The 23,580-nt window shown below is 44.4% G+C and overlaps 1 protein-coding gene across 2 annotated transcripts in view; it reads right to left on the reverse strand.

The window, feature by feature from the left end:
- The window catches only part of Fbxw10b (F-box and WD repeat domain containing 10B), a 34,497-nt gene extending 13,398 nt beyond the window's left edge, over positions 1 to 21,099 (reverse strand). For both annotated transcript variants that reach the window (XR_013111270.1, XM_034507036.2), the window contains exons 1-9: positions 20,358 to 21,099; positions 17,499 to 17,669; positions 15,024 to 15,218; positions 14,798 to 14,925; positions 12,763 to 12,885; positions 9,953 to 10,062; positions 7,743 to 7,943; positions 5,489 to 5,610; positions 1,151 to 1,299 (exon numbers count right to left, since the gene is read on the reverse strand). Coding sequence is in view for 1 of the 2 variants with exons in the window: in XM_034507036.2 (XP_034362927.1) it covers positions 1,151 to 1,299; positions 5,489 to 5,610; positions 7,743 to 7,943; positions 9,953 to 10,062; positions 12,763 to 12,885; positions 14,798 to 14,925; positions 15,024 to 15,218; positions 17,499 to 17,669; positions 20,358 to 20,871 (1,713 nt within the window). In the remaining variant the exon portion in view is untranslated. The remainder of the gene's footprint in view (positions 1 to 1,150; positions 1,300 to 5,488; positions 5,611 to 7,742; positions 7,944 to 9,952; positions 10,063 to 12,762; positions 12,886 to 14,797; positions 14,926 to 15,023; positions 15,219 to 17,498; positions 17,670 to 20,357) is intronic.
- Positions 21,100 to 23,580: the final 2,481 nt, after the last annotated feature.

The raw sequence follows: 23,580 nt of genomic DNA on the forward strand, positions 1-23,580 counted from the left end.
CTTCCACACTTGGGAGAAATATGACTAAGGTTAAGTACTTGTGGTGGGTCAGCTCCATCTCCCTAGAACACAGAGAGGTCTGAAGTCACTCTTGTCCACTGTCATTCTCAGCTCTTTGCCATGACTCAGAGGGTATATAGAGGCATTCTAATGCCTGAAGCTGAGGCTCAACCACAAACAAGACCAGTGTGGAAAAAATCCCACATTTCACTGTGGTCCCGTGGTCCTACCTCAAGCAAGATTTTACTAGTACTTACTAGAGCCAGGAGTCCAAATCCAGCAAGGACATGTTTGTGGACACAGGCTATGGTTTGGATGCACCCCACAGAATCCACGTGTTAGATACTGATTCCTCAAATCCATAAGTCAATGTTCAAACTTCATAAGCCTCTGAGAGATGATAGCATCGTCATGCTGTGCTCTCAGTAATGTATTGATCTGGCCAGGGACTTGTGTCTTGTCCTGGGAGAGACTTTGTCTTAAGAGCAGTGGCCTCTGGCATGTTTTCTCTGTCTCATCATCTGATGCTCTCCACCATGACATGACCCATCCCGAAGGCTTTTACTGGATGCTTGCACTGTGCTCTTGGACTATGTGCCAAATAAGTTTCTGTTCTTTATAAAGTATAGTCTTGGGTATTTTGTTAAGAGTAACAAAATACTGAATAGACTAAGACAATGTCTATTGCCTTTCCAGCACTTTTTTTTTTCTTTTGCTTTACTAAAATAATTGGTTCTTAGAAAAAGAACAAATATTTTATTGAAAAAAAAAATGTGTTGTTTTCCAGACCACCAGCTAGGGCCATGGCAGGATATTCTAGGAGAGCACTCTGTTGGTACCGGAAGGGTACCTGCTTTTGCTCCTCTTAGAAGACCCTGGGGCTCATATGCTGTGACTGCACAGAGTCAGCATGCAGCCTTTATCTACCTACTGTTTCATAGTGTGGAACATGATGGGGCCGGGTGATCCTGACCAACCCTGACTGTCTTTGGAGACCCTTCCTTGGGTGATTCTGGGTTTCCCTGGTTGCTGGCTATATAACTCATTTGACTGAGGATGGTCTAGGGAGTTACATGGAAGAACAGACCTTCATGTCCTTTGAACCAATCCCCAATGTTCTTGCCCCAGTACCAGCTCACTGACTACTCACCTTTTGCAGCTGAGCGGTGACAACATGCCACACCTTGACGATGCCTCGCTCACAGCTGCTCACAATGTAGGTCTCACTGATCCTGGCAGCCAGGATGGGATCTTTGTGTTTGAATGTCTTCAGGCACTTCCCTGTCCCTATGTCCCATTCTGACAGAGAGAGGCAACAGGAGAGGTGAGAGGGAGGGGAGAAGATTATAGTGAAATTCTGCTTCTTATCATAAAACAGCACTTAGTGAATCTTCCCCAAGAACCTTCATCTGGCTGGTACTCCTCCAGGCTCACAGCAGTGACACAGAGCCCCTGAGAAGGGATGGATATGTGAACAAATACAGCTACAAGATGTTTCAAGTGGGGGCCACAGTTCTAGGATGGAAGCCAAAAGTCCTACTTCACCAGCCCCTAAAAGTACCTTTGTCCTGAGGTGACAGAACAAGTAACCTAAGAGAAAGATGTCCAGCGCTGAGACTTGCAAAGCATCAACACTAAGCAAGGAACAACAGTGTCTGCCCTGGGCTGCCCTCGTCATCGCTGGGCAAACACTGTTTCTCCTCCCCACTGAGAAGATGAGGAAACTGGGGCCTAGAGTTCAGTCCTCAAGTTAGAAAAGGACTGAGGGGAGAGCTGGGAACTGAAACCAGGGGTCTGGGGTCTCTGTTCCGTTGGGATTGGTGTGAGCTGAGCTTTCTTTCCCTTGTTTTTCCACATGTATATCTTGTCCCATTTATAATATCACCAGGTATAAAAAAAAGAAAAGTTAGCCAGGAAGTGGTGATGCATGCCTTTAATCCCAGCACTCAGGAGGCAGTGGAGGCAGGCAGATCACTGTGAGTTCAAGGCCAGCCTGGATTACAGAGTACTTTCTCTAGGATAGCCAGGGCTGCACAGAGAAACCCTGTCTCAGAGATGGGGGCGGGGAGCAGGGTTAAAGATTTGTTGGTAAAGTGCTTTGCTTCAAAGAACTTGAAAACTATGAAATTACTTTTTGTTACTTCAATGGTGTCCTAGTCTATTCTATTTTGGCAGCCCAGGCAGATGGCAGAGCTCTTGAAAGGCCAGGCAGGCTAGGGGGCCACAGCCCAGGACAGAGTGATCAAAATGGTATTTTGTTAATTGTGGATTTAGAGCCTTGGTTTGGCCTTTTAAAATGCTGGACTCGAACATGTATCTTGGTCACTCAGTTATTTTGGTGCCCTTCAGATTTTATACATGAGGTAAGGGTCTAACTGTCCTCTCCCCAGGCCCAACCCTGCTGTGAGGTTCTGAGGAGGCACGAGCTTTCCTTACCAGCCCTATGGCACCATGGGTCATAATGCTGGGACTTGAGCTCCTACCCTGTACTTAGTCAGAATTCCCCAACTGGGGACCTTGGAAACCAAGACTCTTGGATGGCTTCCAGGCTGCGGCTGCTCTTTTGTCTCAAACCCTCATTTAGACAGTTTCCCCCCATGGCTTTTGCAAAAACCAATGGCTGCAAAGATGTTCATTTGGATGGGTAAGGATATATATGACAGTCAGGAGCGTGACTCCGTCCTTCACTGAGTCTGAGCACCTCTGGGTCCCTTTCCTGTGTACTTTCTCTCTGCCTATCCCTGGCAGGCAGTGACTCCCTAGGCCTCTGCATTCTCTTCTCCTTTCTCCTGCTTTCCTGAAGAAATTTCACCTACACTTAGGTCTTGCATCTTTCATTATGAGTTCACACCACCATATTCATACATTTCACGTCCTCGGGTTTAACCAACCACAAACCAAAGTATGTGGTGGCCAAAATGGCATCTGTACTAGACACTGTGTACTTGAATGTACGCATAGACTTTTTGTCACTGGTACTAAACAATGTTGAACCACAGCTATTTACATGGCATTTGCATTGTACTATGCATTATATATCAACTAGAGGTGGTTTAAAGCACACAGGGAGATGTATAGGCGTTCAATAAAAGTATTGTGCTATTTCACATAGGAGGACGTGCATCCTCAGATGTGGCTGGTATTCAGAAAAGGAGCTTCTGGTATCAGTCTCCTGTGGACACAGAGGAAACTAAAATTAGCAACCATCAAATCCACCTATCTAGAGCCCTTGGCCAGGGCATCTGTTTCTGGGAAATTCTCACATGAAAGTCCTCAGAAATCTCTCCTTCGTTGTATTTGCTCTTGAAGGCTGCTAGAACAGAGTGCCACAATCTAGCTGAAATATAAATGCATTGTCCTTTATAGATGTGAGATGCGATACCACGGCTGATGCTCCCCTATAGGGGGAAATCTATTTCTTTGTCCTTCTCTATGGCCTTCTGGAAGCTACCCTGTCCCTTGGTTCATGATCTGTTCTACCACCTTCCATGTCAGCAATTTTCCACCTCTCCAACCCTCTTCAACAGTCACATCTCCATTGGATTACAGTCAAGAACACTTCTCTGTTTTTTATGGAGCCACATGAATACATTGGCCCACCATCAGTAATCCAGAATAATCTCCACATTCTGAGGTGGAGATACTAATTTAACTATATCTAAAAACAATCTTTTTTGCTTCCCAAGATTTATTAATTCATAAGCCATTGCTTTAACAAAACACCTATCATGTGTCCGTATGCCATTGCTTTAATAAAACACCTATCATGTGACTATATGCTACTGCTTTAACAAAATACCTATCATGTGTCTATATGCTATTTCTTTATCAAAACACCTATTATGTGTATTTATGATGAAATTTTATTCAGCCCAAAGGCTTGAGGGTTCCAGGGCATGGTGCCAACATCAGTTCTGGTCTGTTGAGGGCCTGCTTAGCTGTATCACCTCATGGTGGAAACATGTATGCGTGTGCATGTGCGTGTGCATGTAGGAACATTGCCAAACTGGTTGCCAGGAGTCCCACAATCCTTTCTGTGGGCAATGCCCCTGGTTGGCCCAAAGACTTCCCAACCAGGCCCTATGTCACTTCCACTTGCCACAGTGATGACCAGGCTTCTAACACATGAATCTTTAGGGGAACACAGCCAAGCACAAGATAATAAGATAATCTAGTCACCAGTTCCAAGGATTAAGTGTAAATACTTTCACTCGATCTTTGCTCTGCCTGCCATACTCAACATGTCTAAAACTGAACCTGCGACCTCCCCTCCAGTTTTTCCCTATTTTGTTCTCCCTTTACAGTCTTTATTATTTCCATGAATTGTGTTTTTTATATGCCTGGAAGCTTGGGGTTTTTTTAATGGCATTATTACTTGCTTTTTCTAGCCTTCTTTTTATATCAGTTGTTGAGAAAGTCCTAGCAATTTCCCCTCTGGAAGCCTCTCTTTGGCCTGAGCCGTTGAATATGAAGCCATTTCCATCTGAGTTCCCTCATGCTGCTTGTTCTCAAGAATTCTGAAGATACAGCAGCAGTTTTCTAGGGTGCGAGGTGTCCTAGAAATTTTTCCTCTCTCTCCACATAGTCACCCTCTTCCATGTTCCTCCACTCACATCTGACTTACTGTCTCAAGTATACATTAGCCCATGTCGGGTCCAAACTGAAAACACACCTATGGCTTTAAGGCTCAGTGTTGCATCAAGATGCAAAAAGTGCCCTATAACCAGTCCCAGCTTAGAAGACCCATATTCAACACTACACACAGCAGTCCAGCCACACCAAAGAACTGGAAGTACTCAGTACAGTCTTCCCCATCTACCTGTCCATTCATGTGCAACTGTCTATCCTTGTTCATCCTGCTTGGAATATCTTCTACTACCTGCCTTAAGATCACACTCAAATAGTGTCCTGCTGATGAAGCTTTCCCTCATTTACTCTTATTTCTATGTTCCCTTTGAATGTTGCTTATGGTTAGGAGCACATGACTGAGAGCCAGGCAGGCCAGTCCAAATCCTACTTTTTCTCTTTGTAGCTCTGATTGTGGCTACTTTACTGTCCCAGTGATTGTGATGGTATTGCTAATTATTAACTTGACAAAATCAAGAATCACATGGGTGATGAGCCTCAGAACATGTTTGCTTATCTTAATTACATCAACTAAATGGAATAACTCACCCACTTTGGGTGGTAACATTCCCTAGGCAGGTGATTCTCAGGTGGTGTTAAATGGACAGATTGACAGATACATGAATAGATGTGCAAATAACAGAATAAAGGCTAGTTATAGAAATGAGTGAGTGAGGTGGAATGTGCTTGAAATCCTAGAACCCAGGAGGCTGAGACAGGAGGATCAGGATTCAAAGCAGCCCAGGCTTTATCAAGAAACCCTGTCTAAGGTGGAGGAGGAGGAATGAAGGGAGAGAGAAGGAGAGGAAGGGAAAAGGAGGGAAAATGAGATGAAGAAAGAAAACTAAGGCAAATTTCTCACCTTTCACCTGTCCATCTTTTGCTCCAGATACAAGCCTGTCCTTATATAGATCCAGGCAAGTGATTGTCCCCTGGTGGCCATAAAAGATTCTTACACAAGCCCCAGTTTTCACATCCCAGTACCTGCAGAAATGAAGGCACGTTTTAGAGACTTTCTGAAGGTCCGGAGGATCCTACTGTGTAGGGTTCCTTTAGATAGCTAGATAGTTAAACAGGCAACAGAGTCTTGTCACTGTTGGAGTTGGTAAGATCAGCTTCATAGAAAAAGTAAATCAGCACAGGGTTCACTTTAGAACTAGTCACAGGTAAGAAAGTCCATGGGCCACATATCAACCTACAAAACTCAAAACCATTCCTTTATCTCTAACCAACTGGAAAGCATAAGGATATGCTGCCGTTCTGAATGGGGTGGAGTTGTGAGGTTTAATGAGAGTGTACTAGACTGCTATAACAAGAGTTTTAAACAGAAAAAAAGAAGGGCACTTGGGAGATAACTGAGTAAGAAAGAAAGACAAGGGCCTGAGTTTGACCCCCTATAACCTACATAATTAATAAAGAGCTAGCGTGGCGACCTGTGCTTGTAGTGAGAGCAATGGGCAGATAGATCATGGGGCTTCCTAACCAATCAGCCTAGCCTGCTAGGTGAGTTTCAGGCAGTGACACACTCTATCTCCAAAAAGGAAAGGTGGAGACACATCAAGAGGGATTAGCTTGGGGCTGTAGCTAGAGCTCAGTACCTTGCATTTGTGAAGTCCCAGGTTGGATCCTCAGCACTGGGGCAGAGGTTAGGTAGTACCCCAAGGAGTGGGAAGGAAGGCAGAGATGAAACAGAGTAAACTAATGGATAGATAAACAGAAGTGAAGCCTTGTGCAGACTGATAATGGCCGTGCAGTGTGAACCGTCATGTACAGGCGGCTCAGTTCCCGCTCAGTTCCCGCTCCCTAATGTTCAAAACCAAAAATAAACCAGAGCGAACAAGAGTCAGAGAATAGCCACAGAAGAGTGAGATAAAGGACTTACCCCACCACATATGCAGATTTAAAAACCAAAGTAATTGAAACACTTGTTGAGCGAGGACAGCCACACAGAAACGTGAAATACAACAGAGAGCCTAGGAATGGGAGGTGGGGATGTGAGTCTTAGGGCACAGCTAGCCTTGCAGACCAGCGGGAGACTTTATTTTCACGAATGACGCTGAGAGTGTTGGGGACACAAATGAAGAGCCTCTTAAAACAAGAGGCTGTCATAACAAAGAAGAATTGTAGGTAGACTGAGAACCTAAAGGTGAAAGGCAGAAATAAAATAAAACAGGGCTTTTCCAAAGACACCACAAAGCCAGATGTGGTGCGTGAATGCATCCAGCATTCAGGAGGCTATGGCAGGAAGGTTGCTGTGAGCCTTGGCTATAGAGCTAGTTTTCAAGGTACCGTTCCATCTATTTTGACTTGAAGCAGAGGTATAAACAAATAGTTGATATTTTTGAAAATATATAAGCAAGAAGCAAAAATCTATAAAGAAATGCGAGGCAGTGATCAGTATGGAGCTTTGGGCAACACCACCTGTCTGGAAAAAAGAAAGGAGGAGGAGATCACTCAGAGGCCAGGGAAGGGCTCTTTCCCAGTCTGAGCAATGGGTGCAGGAATATTTATTACATTCTTTAATATGACAGGCTGAGGGGATGGCTCAGCCATTAACGCGAGATTGGCTCCTGTACCCATACAGACAGCTCACAGTGGTCTAGCTCCAGAATATCCAACATCCTCTGTTATGCTCCAGGGGTAACTGCACTCAGCCATATACCCACCCACAGGCATGCACAAATACATATTTTTTAAAAAATTTTAAATAAACCTCTAAAACTAAAATATATGAATATACCCAGTTTAAACATGATTTTGCTTCCATATTATATTTCCCACCCATAAAGAACTAATTTCTCTTGAGAGGATTTATTTTTTAAAATATATAAATTACATGTTTATTTAAGAATATTTTTTAAGAAACAGAAAAATATTCTAATTTTCGATGCCAACATCTGATAACTTTACACATCTATTTTAAACAGTAAACAAAATCCTGTATCTTGCAAAAAGAACCCTGCTTTTATAGATATTCTAGAAGTAATGTAACTCAGGATAACCTACAAATAAATAAATATAAAATGGACAAAGCAATCCATGCTTGCTTCTCCCAAAAGCTACCTAGTTTTGGCTGGCCCTAGACAGGACAATGATCATGACCTTATACCTCTCACCTGATGCTCAGATCGTAACTCCCGCTCAGGAGAATGTTGTCCTCCTCGGACAGGAAGAGAGCCCTGACACTGCCAGCATGGCCTCGGAACTCGATGGGCAGCTCCTTGACCTGCATGATGTCCAGGAGGTGGATCTTCCGATTGGATGACACTGCCATTAGATCTCCCCCATTATAGTGGATGATTCTGTTTTGGTCAAACCTGGGTTTCAGAAGGTGGTGGGGACAGATTATAGGAAAGAATTAGCATCCTTCCTGGGCCCACATAGTACCTGACTTTTATCTACAGTGGTGGAGTAATAAGAAATTCAGTGCCTTTCAGAAGGCAAAGCCAAGTGATAATAGGACCTGATGATTCCTTCCTCACTCTACAGAAGTCTGTGTCAAGGAGGATTAAACCCTGAACACATCTGTAAATTTATATTTTTAAAAATTGCTTATGCATGCTAGATCCCCCAAATGTCAGATTAGTCTGAACAAAAGTTGCCAACCTTAATTGATCGTGGAAGTCTGTTTCTCATAGAAAACTTCACAGGAATATGGTTGGGAAGTCTAGTGTGCACTGCATTTCCACTTCTTCCTGTCTTCCCCCCTTAACCAATATCCAAGTAGCAATTCTTAGGCCCTGGGTTCTGTGCTAACAAGTACCACTGGCAATAAAGAAGACTGTGGCTCGCCCCTGCTCATAATGCGCTTTGTAGTCAGTCCACCACTGCCAGGTGAGATGAATTGATTTCCCAATCATAAAACTACTATAGAATTAGATATTATATGAACAGCATGATCAAATAATTTGTCCAGAAAAAAGCCATCTTTAATTGTGAAAGAGAACACTGCTATTACTTACACCACAGTCGCAGAGTAGGGAGGCAATGTTCCAGCAAACAGGAAGGCGAAATCGCATTGAACAGGAGAAAATCTTGGTATTTACCTCCTGATCCCTTATGTCACATCTAAAGTGTGACACCCCACTACACACACGTTAAGAGCAGCTGTCCCCACACAATTTGTCAAGCTATCCTCATGCTGAGCAAAAATAAAATACAGGCAACTCAACAAACCTTGTGAATAAAGAGAAAGGAACTAGGCCAAAAAATATGGAGGAAAAAAACTATTAAAATACTTTCTTAAGGCTGGGGGTTACAACTGCGTGGGAGGTACATACAGACCTAGCATGTGTGAGGCCCCATGTTCTATCCCATACATACATACATACATACATACATACATACACGAAAATAAATAAAGGCTTTTGTGGCATATCTAGATGATATCGTGTGTTCAATTGTTATAAATACATCTTCATATTTTAAACAGAGCATTTTACTGTATTGTGATACAGAAATGTATTATATATTCCCATTTCCTTCAAGTATGTGCTATATGTTTAAAAACATGATTCTGGAGCATACAGTTCAATGTTGTTCTGGCTAGGTTTATGTCAAGTTGACATAAGCTGGAGTCATCTAAGAGGAGGGAACCTCGATTGAAATTGCTTCCATGAGACAGTGCTGTAGGCAAGCTTGTAGGACATTTTCTAAATTAGTGATTGATATGAAAAGGCCCAGTCCATTGTGGGTGGGGATACCTCTGGACTGGTGGTCCTGGTTGCTGTAACAGAACAGACTGAGGAAGCCATGAGGAGCAAGCCAGTAAGAAGAATTCCTCCATTGCCTCTGCATTAGTATCTGCCTCCAGGTTCCTGTCCAGTTTGAGTTCCTGCCTTAGCATCTCTCAATGGATGCTGATTCAACATATGTAAGCTAAATAAACCCTTTCCTTCCCAAGTTGCTTTTGGACATCATGTTTTGTCACAGCAATCGTAACACTAACTAAGGCAAATATTAGTGGTTGTCTCTCAGTGACACAGACACAGGAGACTTGTATTTCTCTATACACTGACTGGGATTACAGGACTTTTCTCCCTATCCGCAGGTATTCCTTCTCAAGCTGGAATCAGACAATAGTGAAATTGTAAAGAACCAAAGATTTCATGCGTGTAACCTGTCAAAAGTTTGTTGATCAGAATATCCAAAACTAATGAAGTTGGGGCTGGCAGCAGAGGAGGGCGCAGATCAAACATGTGATGTTCAAACAGGTTCTTACTACGCCTGGAGCCTTGTGGGAGGGGCAGTGCCTCTCAAGCCTTCTGGAGAAGCCTAAGGAGCCTTCTAAGGTCCTAAAAGACCCAACTCCTCACAACATACTTACGTGTCGGAGATAATTCGGATGTTGTAGGTGCCACAGAAAACATTCCTTTCCTCCATTTGGACCAGCTGAGTTTCCTGGTTCTGGTAAGCAGACCACAAGTTGTAATCGTTCTAATGAAGAAAAAATGGCGTCAGCATCGTCGTGGACTTTACCCAGAGTCTAGATATACTGTCCCCATCCCCAGTCTCTTCCCTTCAAGGATGTAGTTGCTGTTTGGGATTGTTGGGGAGAGGCCCATAAGCAGACACGTAAGTTACCTGTGCACTAGAAAACCCTGAGATGAAGGTACTAATTCAGGTTTGAGCTCTGAATTTTCTACAGTTTGGCTCTATGCACTTTCATGGCTAAATTCTAAGTGTTGCTTGGAGCACAACTTTCCTGAAAATGAGTTCACATGGGGAAACTCACATGGACATACTCAAACAGGCAAGCTCACACGGGCAAGCTCACACGGGCATGCTCAATAGGCAAGCTCACACAGGCAAGCTCACACAGGCAAGCTCACACAGGCAAGCTCACACGGGCAAGCTCACACGGGCATGCTCACATATGCAAGCTCACACGGACATGCTCACACATGCAAGCTCATATGGACATGCTCACACACGCAAACTCACATGGACATGCTCACCTGGAAGTGTTCACATAGGCAAGCTCACACGAACATGCTCACATGGACAAGATCACATGGGCATGGTCATACACCAGATCACAGCTGCCTTTGACCAACCATTGCACTAAATCAGGATTTTTCCAGGTACCCGATAGCACAGAACACATTGTGCCACACTCATTGCCTTTGAGTCCAGTACTCAGATACACATGGCCCTAAGTGCCCTTGCAGATGACTTACAAAGTAGACCACTGGCCCACACAGAGCTCTCTTCACCTTACAGGGGACATTTCTGAGATGACTTAAGGAGGGGACATGAGTTTTATCAAATCTCAACGGAGTGGTTCTCTTTGCTTCTCATCTTCCCTTCTTCCCCCTTTCCTCCTTCCCTCCAGCCATTCACCACACAATTTCTGAATGGCTTTAGCCTGTCAGACATGAAAATTTCTGGTATAGATGACTGAACCAAACACTTCCATTCCTCTTCCAAGCCCTCAGAAATCTGGAAAGAGTCTCACTAGTCACACTTTCTTCTGGTAGGAAAGGAAGAGACTGTCCCAAGAGCAGCCTGCAACAAACACTGTGTTTGTATCAGACAGGCCCAAGAACATCCCTTGTTGATCCTTTGATCAATTCTTCTTCAGATGCCTTCATCCCTTTGTTCACTCTTCTTAATCTTTAACCACATGGAGATGCTCTGAAGACCTGCCTTGTCTCCAGTGCCCATGGAGCTTGTCACACATAAAAGAGAAACATACTTAGAAAAGCTCTCTCTCTCTCTCTCTCTCTCTCTCTCTCTCTCTCTCTCTCTCTCTCTCTCTCTCTCTCTTTCTCTCTCTCTCTCTCTGTATGTGTGTGTGTGTGTGTGTGTGTGTGTGTGTGTGTGTGTGTGTGCTTAAAATGTACCTCTGTCACTAAACTGCATGGAAGGCCTTGAGTTTTCTGAGCCTCACTTTCTTTACTGACAAAATGGGTAGATGAAAGAAACTGGAATGAAAACTTGCAGGTAAATAAGATTGACAAATGCCTTTTCTAGTTTATGTTATTTGTGGGGGGAAAATACAAAAAAAAATCTTTTAACTGGTTGCTATCAAATTTTTTTTTTAAGCAAGAAGTTGTTTTTGTTTGTTTTGTTTGTGTCCGAGCCAGCTCAAGCTGGCCTTGAAATCACTGCGTAGCCTAGGCAATACTCCTGCCTCAGCTGAGATTTCAGGTTCAGGTAGGTGCTACCACACCTATCAATACAAGAAATTTTACCTACCACCGATTTTTACCTTCTCCTGAAAATTCAAATGGTCTGGATGGTCAGATTCCATGGTTTTCGGTGGCATGATTAACTGGAGCTGCATAGCTACCTGACCCTTGGGAGGGCAGCAGGCTCTCAGTTAACCCTAGTCTCGCCATCCTTCACGGGCCATGTTACCACCCCCTCCCTCTGGGTTTTCTGCCTGGACACACACACACACAAGAACACAAGAGATAAGTCATCTCTAAATTATACTCTATGGTATAATTTGTACTCCTATGGGAACCCATAGGGGTCAAACCACCCCTCACTGAGTATCTTTTTAGTGCCAACTGAACAGACTTTAGAATAAACAGAACTTCAATAGAGAGCAGCAGACATGGAATGATCTTAGGGGTAACTACAATGCCTAGCTAGTAAGTGCTCAATGCTCCAAATTCCTTCCCTTTGTTCTTTTGCATTATTGCCTAGGTACTGGCGAGGGGAGCTATAGGTGACTGATTGTCCCCTCTATCAAGCAGCAGAATGAACCTGGTAATGAGGTGAGAATCCTGGAGTTCTAGACAAGCCTTAGCCCTCTTTCCGTGCCCTTCCCATTCCAAAGAGCAGCCTCAAGTAGCCTTGAGATGAATAAACTCCTAGGATTCAAGGGAATGGGAGGCGTGGCTGGCACTGCTCCCAGCCTCTGAAATCTCCACTGGATGACTTACTGCCATTGACACAGACCACTGAGAGGACAGCCCAATGAATCCCACTCATCCAGCAGATGATGGCATCGGGGCTTATGTAGAAGAGTGACTTATATGTGGGTAATAATACAGATAAACTTTGGCCTTCTCAGGAATTGGTGCCTCCCAAGAGCCTGTATCTTTGCTTGTGGGTGTCAGCCTTCAGTGGCCAATGGGAACATGACCCCTTCAGCTACTTACCTCAGACAACACTGAAACCCACCTTTGTTCTCAGTTTCCACTTCTGATTTTTTGACCGTGAACGCTTCCCATCGTCTACTATTTTGGGAACTGGGATTGAGACTTTGTTGGCATAATTAGGATCTATTCCCCTTGTGTAGGACCCCTAGATGGTTAAGAGAGAAAAAAATACTACTCTTGGACATCTGTAGCCTTGTGTATATTATCACACTATCTACAATAGCTAAAATATAAAACTAAGGTAAGAATCCATTAAAGATGTACACACTCATAGACACACACACATGCACACGCGCGCGCGCACACACACACACACACACACACACATGCAGTGGAATACAACAAACAAAATGAAAGAAATGCTATTATTTGCTGTAATGTGCATGGAGGTAGAGGGCATTATATTAATTGAAATAAGCCAGGCACATAGAGACAAACACATAATCTCACTTGGATGGAATCTAACAAAGTTGATGTCATAGAAAGTAGAAAGAGTAGTGACTACCAGAATAGTGACTAGGGTGGTTTCTAGGGAGCAAGGGGCAGAGGTTATGGTCAAAGGACACATAGAGTTAGACAGGAGGAGGTTCAAGAGATCTATTGCATGGTAAGTTCATAATAGCTAATGATAATAGATTGTATTTTTAAATGCAAAGCTAAGTGCTCTCTCTATGGTATGAGTTTGATGCATTTGTTAGAGACATTTAACCATTCCATGCTGTGCATATACTTCAAATCATTGCATTCTACATGATATTTGTCATCTCAAGAAAAAAATACTTTGTGGTGCAGGGGCTGAACCAAACACTCTTCTACTGAGATACATCCCTAGCCTTAAATATATATTTCAAACACACACTCGGCGACACACATGCACAGACAGACATACAGACACACACGCAAAAGAAACGACACCTCTTTGTTTCTACTCTCCCATAGAAAGGAGAAAAACTCATTGTTGATGGAATCTGGAGATGTTCAAACCCTGAAGCCCAGGCCTGCTCAGTTGCATCAAGACCATGAGTGGACATATCAAGAAAGCTAATGAATATCAAGTGCCTGGCAGGGAAGGGAGCAGCTCCTGCCAGTGGCCTGCCTTACTGTGTCTGCTTCTCTTCCTTTGTCACCATTGGGCCAACATGGTTCAGAGCTGGGTCTCAGGCAAGAAACAAAGGTAGCAGTGCTGGCTATGCTTCGTGTTGGAGTAAACGTCCTGCTGACCTAAACCCAATGCCTTTGAGCCTCATAAATAATGTGGACATCTTGAAGCGGATTCACACACTCATCCGTGGCTTTGTGACTGTGGTGGCCCCTGTAACTCTTCATGAAGAGGGAGAATTTTCTGCCTCTCTACATTTGGGTTGGCTTGGGATCTTGGAGTTCGAGAGATGGTCATTCAAGAGAGCTATTTTTGGTAAATTCCCGATAGATGAGGACAGTAAGTTATAGTCTTTCAAGTGCAGAGAAGTATGTTCTCTCTGCTGTGCATGATGATGCATTCATTGGTTAATGACAGTTGACGGTTTCACAACCTAAACTTCCCAGAGCCTTGACCATGCTAGACAAATATTATAGCGTTGAGCTGGTAACCCAGCACTCTGAGGGTTAGGAAACCCCTGTGTTCCCGAGAGATTTCTGTTTAAAAGCAATGTTTGGTACATTTGCCTTTTTGGTTGTTTTGTGTGTGTCATGGCGGGGGGCGGGGGGGAGGCACCTACATCACAGCACATGTGTGGTCAGAGGACAACCTACAGACATTTGTTCTTTCCTCCTGTGGGGTCAAGAGATTGAGCTCAGGCCATCAGACTTTGTAGCAGGCACCTGCACCCACAGAACCATCCCCCACGAGCTACCCAGAAGGTTTCTGTATTTGTCCTAGCTGGGTACAAAGACAATAGAAGGACAGATAAGGACCCACAGGGAGGCTAGAGCACAGGGGAGTGCTGCAAATATGAATAGGAGCCATCTTTGGAGTCTACCCGGGAGACACAAAGGTTCAACCTTAGTATGAAAACAAAGCTGGTCCCAGACACAACCCTTTCAGACCCACAAAATACCTGCAGGAGAGTGATCTGATTCTGAATGAAGGGGTGCATAGACAGGTCCACCTTGACCTGCTGGACCAGAATAGCCCAATGCTGGCTTACAAAGAGACACTTGTTCAGACTGTTCTTATCCAGCAATCCTGGAGAAAAAGAAAGAAGATGGAGCCAGAAACACTCCCGCCCCGAGCTAGGCTCAGATGGGAAGTCTCTGAGAAATCCCCTCATCTACCCAGCATACTTAGAATGTACTTGGAGAGATGGAGAGGCAGGTCACGTATAAAGTCCCGATATTTGCTGTACCCAGAAGACAGGAGTTGGACATGATCCAGGCTCAGCAGCATGCTGTCGTCTCCCAGCCGGGATGTGCCTGCTTTTCCAAAAATCTCTTTATTCATCTCAGAGATACACTGGAGTGAACTCATCCCTTTTCCCTCTAGAGCAAAACCAGACAAAGGGAGATGGTTGAGTCTGTAGTAAGTCTAGTCCCCCAAACAAATCCACTGCAAAGCTTGCCCCCGAATAAATCTACCCCTAGGCCACTGAATACTCTAATCTATCTGTCTCCCACCTGAAGTGGAACCTCCTGATTCAAACGTACAGGGTGCTTTTCAGCTTAAGATGTTTACAATAGCAAAGACTGAAATGGCATCATCTCCTGAATTTCCTATAAAACGTACTAGTGAGGACTGGGGAGATAGTTCAGTCCGTAAAGTGTTTGCTGTACAAAGACCTGGGTATCGATCCCAAGCACTAACTTAAAAGCCAGGTGCAGTGGTACACATCTGTAATCCCAGCACTGGGAAGGCACACACACACACACACACACACACACACACACACAATGCTCTAGTGAAAAAAAAATGAAGCAATTTCAGGAAGGAGAATGAACTAAAACTGCCAGGTTAGAGGTTTAGCTCAGTGGCAAAGCACTTACTAGCAAGTGTGAGGTCCTAGGTTCGATCACCAGCATCACAAAAATACCAAGACTGCTAAAACATGGGCCATTGCTGGTGCTAGAGGCTGATAGTGAAGCTAGGTGACTAGATAGTACGCTGTTCTGTGTGCCTTTAAAATTGGAAGTTTTCATTTACCAGGTATCTTGTATTTCTCATGCTTATTTCATGGACTGCCACAATGACACAATGTTTCACACCATGAAAGATGGCATGCATGACCTAGCCTGGGTACATAGTAGGCTGTGCCGTCCAGGTTTCTGTAAGCAGACTTTAGGAGGTTCACACATGACAGAATCAACTGACATTTCATTTCACATAGCACATCCCTAACTGGATGTGGTGCTGCACACCTGTAACTCCACCACTTGAGAGGCTCAGGTGAGAACTACAAGTTCAAGCCCAGTGTCAGCTACATAGCAAATTCCAGGCCAACTTGGATTAGTGTCCACATGAGTGACCACATGTGCCTGGCTTCAAAGACCCACTTGGGGAGATCTTCAGGTCTGGAATCACATACCTCCTTGTTAGGTCTCAAACCTGGGACAAAGGGCTCACTGAGGCGTCCATTAATTATCAAAGCAGACACTAGTCACCAGCTTCTCCCAACATCCTTCAGTCTACCTGTTACAGGGTCCTCCTTACTGTCATACCCAGTCCCCTACCCTGAACTCTCCAGCCCAGGTATTGAGCTAGGCTTTCTTCCCTACAGCTCCTCTGGCCCCTATAACTCAGCCATTTTGGCTATGCCAGTCTCTTGGCCCAAGCCTCCCCTGGTTGTCTCTTCTCTCCTCTCTCCTCTCCTCACATAGCCTATCTCAGGGTCATGTTCACTCTGGACTCTCCTAGATGTCTCTACCTCTGGCTGTGATCTCTCATGTTGACAATAAATCTTCTCCTCCTCATACCTAGGAGCCGTCATGTCCTTCCACTTTCTTGCTTTGTTTCTTTCTTTCCTTTTCTTTCTTCCTTTTGTTCTTCCTTTCTTTCTCTCTCTCGTTCTTTCTTTCTTTCTTTTTTTATTCACTCACTACTTTCCTCACAAAACTGGATCCAGTGCTTCAAAAATAATAACTGGGCTGGACTCTAGACGGCCACCATGTACCAAGCCAGAGCCCAGGAGACATAGGGTACACTGGCCTAGGACAGAAGGCAAAAACAAAAGCAAGGAAGCTCTAGAAAGTTCCTTTCTGATCTCCATGGAGGACAAGATCATTAGTGATAATATTGACCAGTTTTTAATCCTTCTCCTCTTACCAGGTGTGAGGATTAAATGAGAAAAAAAAATCCCAAAAGCCCAATGGCTAATGTTAAATGAAGGTTGGTTTCTAACATTTGATGTCCCTGGCTTCTCTGGCCTTTCCAGAGTCTCCAACTCCATGGAGAGTTCCCAAGCTCCTCTAGAGAAGCTCTTTGACTTCATATGAGGTCAAGTTCTGAAACGGTCATCATAAGCAAAAATAATGTCACGGTAGCTGGTGCCTATGATTGTGATGAGAGGGTGAGTCTAGGAGCATCGTGAGTTCAAGGTCAGCTGGGATGCATTCTAAGACTGACTCAAAAAAGCAACAACAAAAAAGCTTTTACTACATCATAACCATCCCAAAGGGGGGAAAAATCTTCAGTCAAACTATCGATGTAGGAAGCCATCAAGTCACAAAAGATTCAACAAAAGTTTTTTCTTTTTTTAAATCTGTAGGGTGAGCTACCTAACCACCCCCCCCATGCTATGTCAGAAGTCTTCATAGAGCTTGACTTACCTGTTGTTTCTCTGTCCACATTTTCAGTCCTGAGTTTATTACCTAAATGTCTGGACATTGGGAATGACACAGGTTTGGGTCTAGCTGCCCAAGAGACATATGAGGTGTCATGTGTAGCACTGTAGTTTTTCTCAGGGAAGAACATCACATCGGGGGATTCGTCACAGAGGCCTGAAGGACAAAGAGTAGACAAGTTTGCCCTTGAAGTAAGTGTGTGGAGAGAGATGAGGTAGAGAGAAGGGGTCTTATCTTTCCTCATTCTATTTGAATGAGGAAAGCCAGTTTCCTGAATGTCTCAGATCCAACCAACCGTGAACTGATAATAAAAATTAAAACGCCGCTTCTGCAGCAGACATGGGGGAGAGTTTTGTCACTAGTCTCTGAGCAGCCTAGCAGCTGCCATGGCTGGGTCTGTGGTTGGTTTATAAATGAACCAGAGACACTTTAACATTCCCGGAAGGGTTACGTAGATTCTGTACAAATATAAGATTATTTTATATTAAAAAGAACATGAGCACCTATGAATGCTGGAGGCCTGGAATCAACAGCACCCTCCCAACACACACACACACAGTTATAGAGACACGAACATGTGCAAAAGAAAGCAGAGGCTTGCTGTTTTGATTCAAGGCCTCTGAGTTTCCAAGTAAAAAATCTCAGAAAGCCTCCATTGAGGCTTTGCCAGCAAATCTATGCCACGGACTTGGCTAGCACTCTACGTGAAAGGATGCAAAGTGGTGTAGTCATGGAAGGAGCTGCAGGAAGGGCCGGTTTCTCCTGACACTCTGGCTGAGTTCCTTCAACATATAACTGTCCCTGTATCAGATTGGAAATCACAACTATTTAAAAATATCTATTTTTATTATTTTCAATTATATCTCAGTGTGGAGATATGTACGCTTGAATGAAGACGGCCTTGGAAGCTCAAAAGAGACATCTGCAAAGCAGAGCTTTCTCTTAACCGCTGAACCATCTCTCCAGCCCCAGAACTTTTAACATTTTAAGAGAGCTGCTCTCCTACGAAGAAACTGGCCACAATCTATAACTAGGCTTATACAACCCTGAGGCAAATAGCTGACTCCTACAGCATGGGATGGAGCCATCACAAGAGAGGTATGGACATGCAATGCACACTGCACATTAGAACACACTGCAGTAGAAGGCACTAGGGGCAGATGCAGGCTTTCTGCTGCCATGCTGGGTAACCAAGCCCCAAGGTTCATATTCCCCAGACTTTAGGGAGCTGCACACTAATCTACCTTAGTTTTAATGCACTTGTATTCTCTCAATTTTTCACACATGTCTCAATAATTATGTCCTTGATACCAAAGATACAGAGAGAGGGGTTGGACAGATAGATGGCTCAGCTGCTAAGGGTGCTAGTTGCTCTTGCAGGGGACAGAGGCTTGGTTCCTCACACTCACGTGGCAGCTCACAACAGTTGGTAACTCTAGTTCCAGGGGTTCTGACTCCTTCATTTGGTGTCCACTGACATCAGACATTCACATGATGCCCATACATACCCATAGGCAAAAACCACAAAATACAAATAAATACATCTTTGAAACCAATCGGTTTCTTTTGTGAGGATCTAATTGCATCCTAGGTCACATAGCTTTGGCATTCCTTTAAAAGTCATGTGTGGTGGTGCATGCCTGTAATCCCAGGACTTGGAAGACTGAGGAAGAAAGGTCTTAAGTTTCCTGGCCAGCCAAGAAAAGCCAGACCCTATCTGTAAAAGCAGGGAGGGGCCCATTAGTCTACAAGTTTGTCCACAACTCAAATGTCCTTCGAGACCAGGAATTACCCACCTTCCAGAGCTCAAACCTTCAAAATTCCCCTAGAGACCAACCCTCCCACTCTTTACCCACCACTGGCTAAACCTTCTCTTCTCTGACCTCTGACCTCTCCTAATCACAGGTCTCTGGCCTCTCTTCTGCTTTTGCTGCCCAGAACCAGCCAGTCAAACACTTTCAAGACTTTGGCAATACCCAGGACCAAGAAGGTTCCCAACTGGGTCTAGCAATATCTATATAGCCAGAAACAGACAGCTTGACAAGGTCTCTGACCAGCTGCTGGGCCAGGCTTGGCAGAAGTCCACAGTCTGTTTTGTTTTGTTTTGTTTTGTTTTGTTTTGTTTTGTTTTGTTTTGTTTTGTTTTTAAATCAAATCCTATTGGAGACTCAGGTGCAAACTGTTGCTTATAAACTAGTACCCTGGGCAATTTTGGACTTTTAGCCATGTTTAGCCTCTAAAGCATCTTACTAAGATTTGGTTGTATGTTTAAGCAAGCAGCACAGCAAGATGAAACTCTTTTCAAGCTGTAAGTTTTGTTATTTGGCTTGGTTTCTGCCCATGGCAGATGAGAAACAAAACACAGCTTCTCCATCACATCCCTCCTACACCCAGTCAAACCCTAGTGCAAAAAAGAAGTGACACCAGTTTGCAGGGGTCTGGGCCCAAGGCAGGCAGGAATCTGTGTTCAGTGCCCAGGGTCTGTCCTTCCTTCCTCAGTGGACAGTTTTCTAGAATGAAGTCCTACTCAGCAACCCCTCCTTTGGTAAATGATGGGATGTCAGGATACACTTCACAGTCCCATACCAGAGCTCTGGGAAGCCTCTGCCCTTCCAAGCCTGCCTGCACCTGTGCCCTCTTCCAGACCTGTCTGCACCTGTGTCCTCTTCCAAGCCTGTCTGCACCTGTGACTTACAGACCACTCTTCACCTGTGCCCACTTCCAAGCCTGCCTGCACCTGTGCCCTCTTCCAAGCCTGTCTGTATCTGTGACCTCTTACAGAACTGTCTGTACCTGTGCCCCTCTTCCAAGCCTGTGTCTGGTCTCTGGGCCTTCAGCTCTCACCTGAGATACTGTTCCACTCTTTCATGAACAGGACTCTGATCACATTGGCAGCAGTGAGCAGTAAGTTTGAGTCACACATCTGCAGCAGCAATAAAGTATAATTTGCCTTAGTCCGGTGGGTGCTGTTGCCAAACCATTTGAGGATCTCCTTCATCTTCTGCTCCACCTTTTTATCCAACATCTGGTCCAAGGAGGACTTTACAACCTCCTCCTCTTTTCCCCCCTTCCTATTGAGTTTGGTCCGAGACCTGGTGTAGATGAAGTCCTTCCCCTGGGTGGTCTCTAGGATATTCTGGAAATACTGTAACAAGTACAGGCTATTCAACTGCCCCAAGATGCTGACTAGAAATCTCCTCTGGGATATGTCGTTGACCCTCCGGAACCACTCTTTGGTGGCAAAGATCTTCCATGCTAAGACACAGGCTTCACACTTCTGGCACATAGGGACCCAGTTGGGTCCCTTTTCACAACGAAAATAGGGGGCCTGCTTGAGTTTTGGTTCCGTGTTTTCCATGACTCTGAGATGACCAGTTCATTTAAATCTTGCCCGTTAGCAACACCACCAAACACCAGAGGGACAAGGTAAGCAGAGAAATAGCCTTTTTGGAGCCTCTTCGGGATAAACATCTGGAGAAAACGTAAGCCACTGCGATGGATGGTAAACTGATCTGACCCAGAAACTGCCTGTAGAAGTCTGGCTTTTTGTACTGACTTCCTTGGAAACATGGCTTTACCGTAAATCTCCTAACCCTGGCACCACAAAAGTAGAGACAGTTGCTGTATATTCTGGAAGAGATGGTCATCTCATTTCTATAGCACCTATGTTTTTAACCAAATGTAAAATATAACATGACTTCTTCTAAAAAGTGAGTATCTTTCGGTTGCTGTTATTAAGGACTTTTAAATATTCATAAATACAAGCTCAGGTGTAATCTTCTTACACTTATGGCTGTTAGAGTCAGTTGCAGTGCCCTGCATATTATATTCAGTCTCTGGTTATTGCCACAGTAAAACACATGTGTTAACAATAATGTGAGTTATTTTAATTACTCAGTGCTAGCCATGAACCCACAGGGAACCACTCTCTGGGACAGAATTTTCAGTTGTCTCAAGGATATGTTGGGAGTTGACTTTTAGGCTCAGTCAGCTGCCCATCCATGTGGCAGGAGGTCTCATTGTAGCTTTGTAGTGAAGACTATGAGGTCTGGGGTATATGGCTTCTAAGTCTGGGCCCCAGCCCAGCTGCTCGTTGCTCTTCGAATACCAGCAGGTTGTTTAATCTTCTTCAGTTTCCTTGTCTGAAAATGGAGATGGTGATGCTTTCTACTTCACAGAGGATAAAGTGAGATACTGTGCACACAGCACTTAGGGCAAGTGAGAACTAAGTGAGACACTGTGCACACAACACCAAAAAGACTGCATAGCACAGTGTAAGTAAAGGGCGGTGTAAACCCCCACTACACACTGTCTCTCTGTGGTTACTGTCATCATGGCAAGAGTCTCCATTCACTCATGGAAGATGCACTCTAAGACCCCAGAGGATGGCAAAAGCCTTACGGTTACATCAATCCCTGAATAATGTGTTTTCCTATACACATTGATAAATAAGACTAAGTAAGAAAGGTCCAGCAATAACCGTCTTAGTTCCTGCTTCTATTGTTGTGCTAAAACGCCACTTGGGGAGGAAAGGGAGCAACTTGGGGAGGAAAGGGTCTCTTACGCTTACACTTCCACATCACATCATGGTTTAGCATTAAAGGAAGTTGGGGCAGGAACCTGGAAGCAGGAACTAATGCAGAAGCCATGGAGGAACACTGTTTACTGCTTGCGGTTGTGGGTTGCCCTGGTGCTGTTTATATTTTGATGTTAATTCTGCTTCCTCAAGAGGGGCTGTCCCCAACATGAAGTAGATCACATACTCACATACTCAGGTCATCTCACTGAACCATCCCCTAACTGGTCAAATAAAGACTAGAGCCTGTGATTGGGTAGTGGAAGGGAACGGTGGGATGGGAGGTCTCAGAGGAAAAAGGAGAGAGGATGGAGGAAGAGGGAGGATGGAGGAAGAGGAGGTGGAAGCCAATATGGAACAGAACCACGTGGTCTGGAGAAGCTGCAAGTAGCAAGGGGTCTCATAGCTGGGGAATAAATTAGCATAGTGATAGATCTGACCAATCTATGCATATAGCTTATAAAAATAACTGAGCTGTGTGTTTTTCATAGGGGCTTATAGGGGGTAAGAAATTATAGCAAGTTTGCTCCTTGTGACTTGCTCAGCCTGCTTTCTTTCTTTTCCTTTTTTCTTTTCTTTTTTTTTTGTTTTGTTTTATTCTGATTTTTGAGACAGGATGAACTCTGTCTGTAAACCAGGCTGACCTCGAACTCAGAGATCTGCCTGCCTCTGTCTCCCGAGTGCTATGCACCACCACCACCTGACTCATCCTGCTTTCTTATAGAACCCAGGACCACCTGTCCAGGGGTAGCACTGCCCACCATGAGAAGAGCCCTCCTGCATCAATCATCAATCAAGAAAATGCCCCAGTGCAGGCCAGTCTATTGGGAGCACCTTCTGAGTTGAATCTCCCCTTTCCTATATGACTCTAGCTTGTTTCAAGTTGATACAAACCTAGCCAACACAACAACCAAGCATGAAATCGAACAATGTACCTTAGTGTGTGGTAGAGTATGTGAATGATGCCTCGCTTTCAAAATATCACTGTTTTATAGGACTGTACTATCCTCCTTTAAAAAAAAAATTTACTATTTTGAAGACAGGGTCTGGCTGGGTCCAAGCCAAACTAGCCTCAAACACGTGTTCCTTTTGCCTCTGCCTCCCAGCTGCTGAGATCACAAGCTTACTTTTCTTGTGATGCTATTAATAATGGTTCAGACTGTGTTGATGGGCAACCCTGAAGCAAAATTTCCCATGATCGGGAGCTGCTGTATTGTTATTGGGACTATCTGCGGCAATCGATCTCCACTACAGTGTTTGCCTGTGTGTGTGTGTGTGTGTGTGTGTGTGTGTGTGTGTGTATCCTACACTCAGATGCACATCAAGAAAGTGTGTGTGTACTTTTGTGAATCTTTTAAAAGAAAAACAGCATGAAATGTATGTCTTACCTGCTATCTGACATACGTTCCCTTCAGCCCCAACTTTCCATAGTCCCCAGATGTACAACTGGGACCATTAGAGCCAAACACATGTACATGCAGCTCTTCAAGG

This window comes from Arvicanthis niloticus, chromosome 6 (genome assembly GCF_011762505.2).
Source record: "Arvicanthis niloticus isolate mArvNil1 chromosome 6, mArvNil1.pat.X, whole genome shotgun sequence".
NCBI classification, from domain to species: Eukaryota; Metazoa; Chordata; class Mammalia; order Rodentia; family Muridae; genus Arvicanthis; species Arvicanthis niloticus.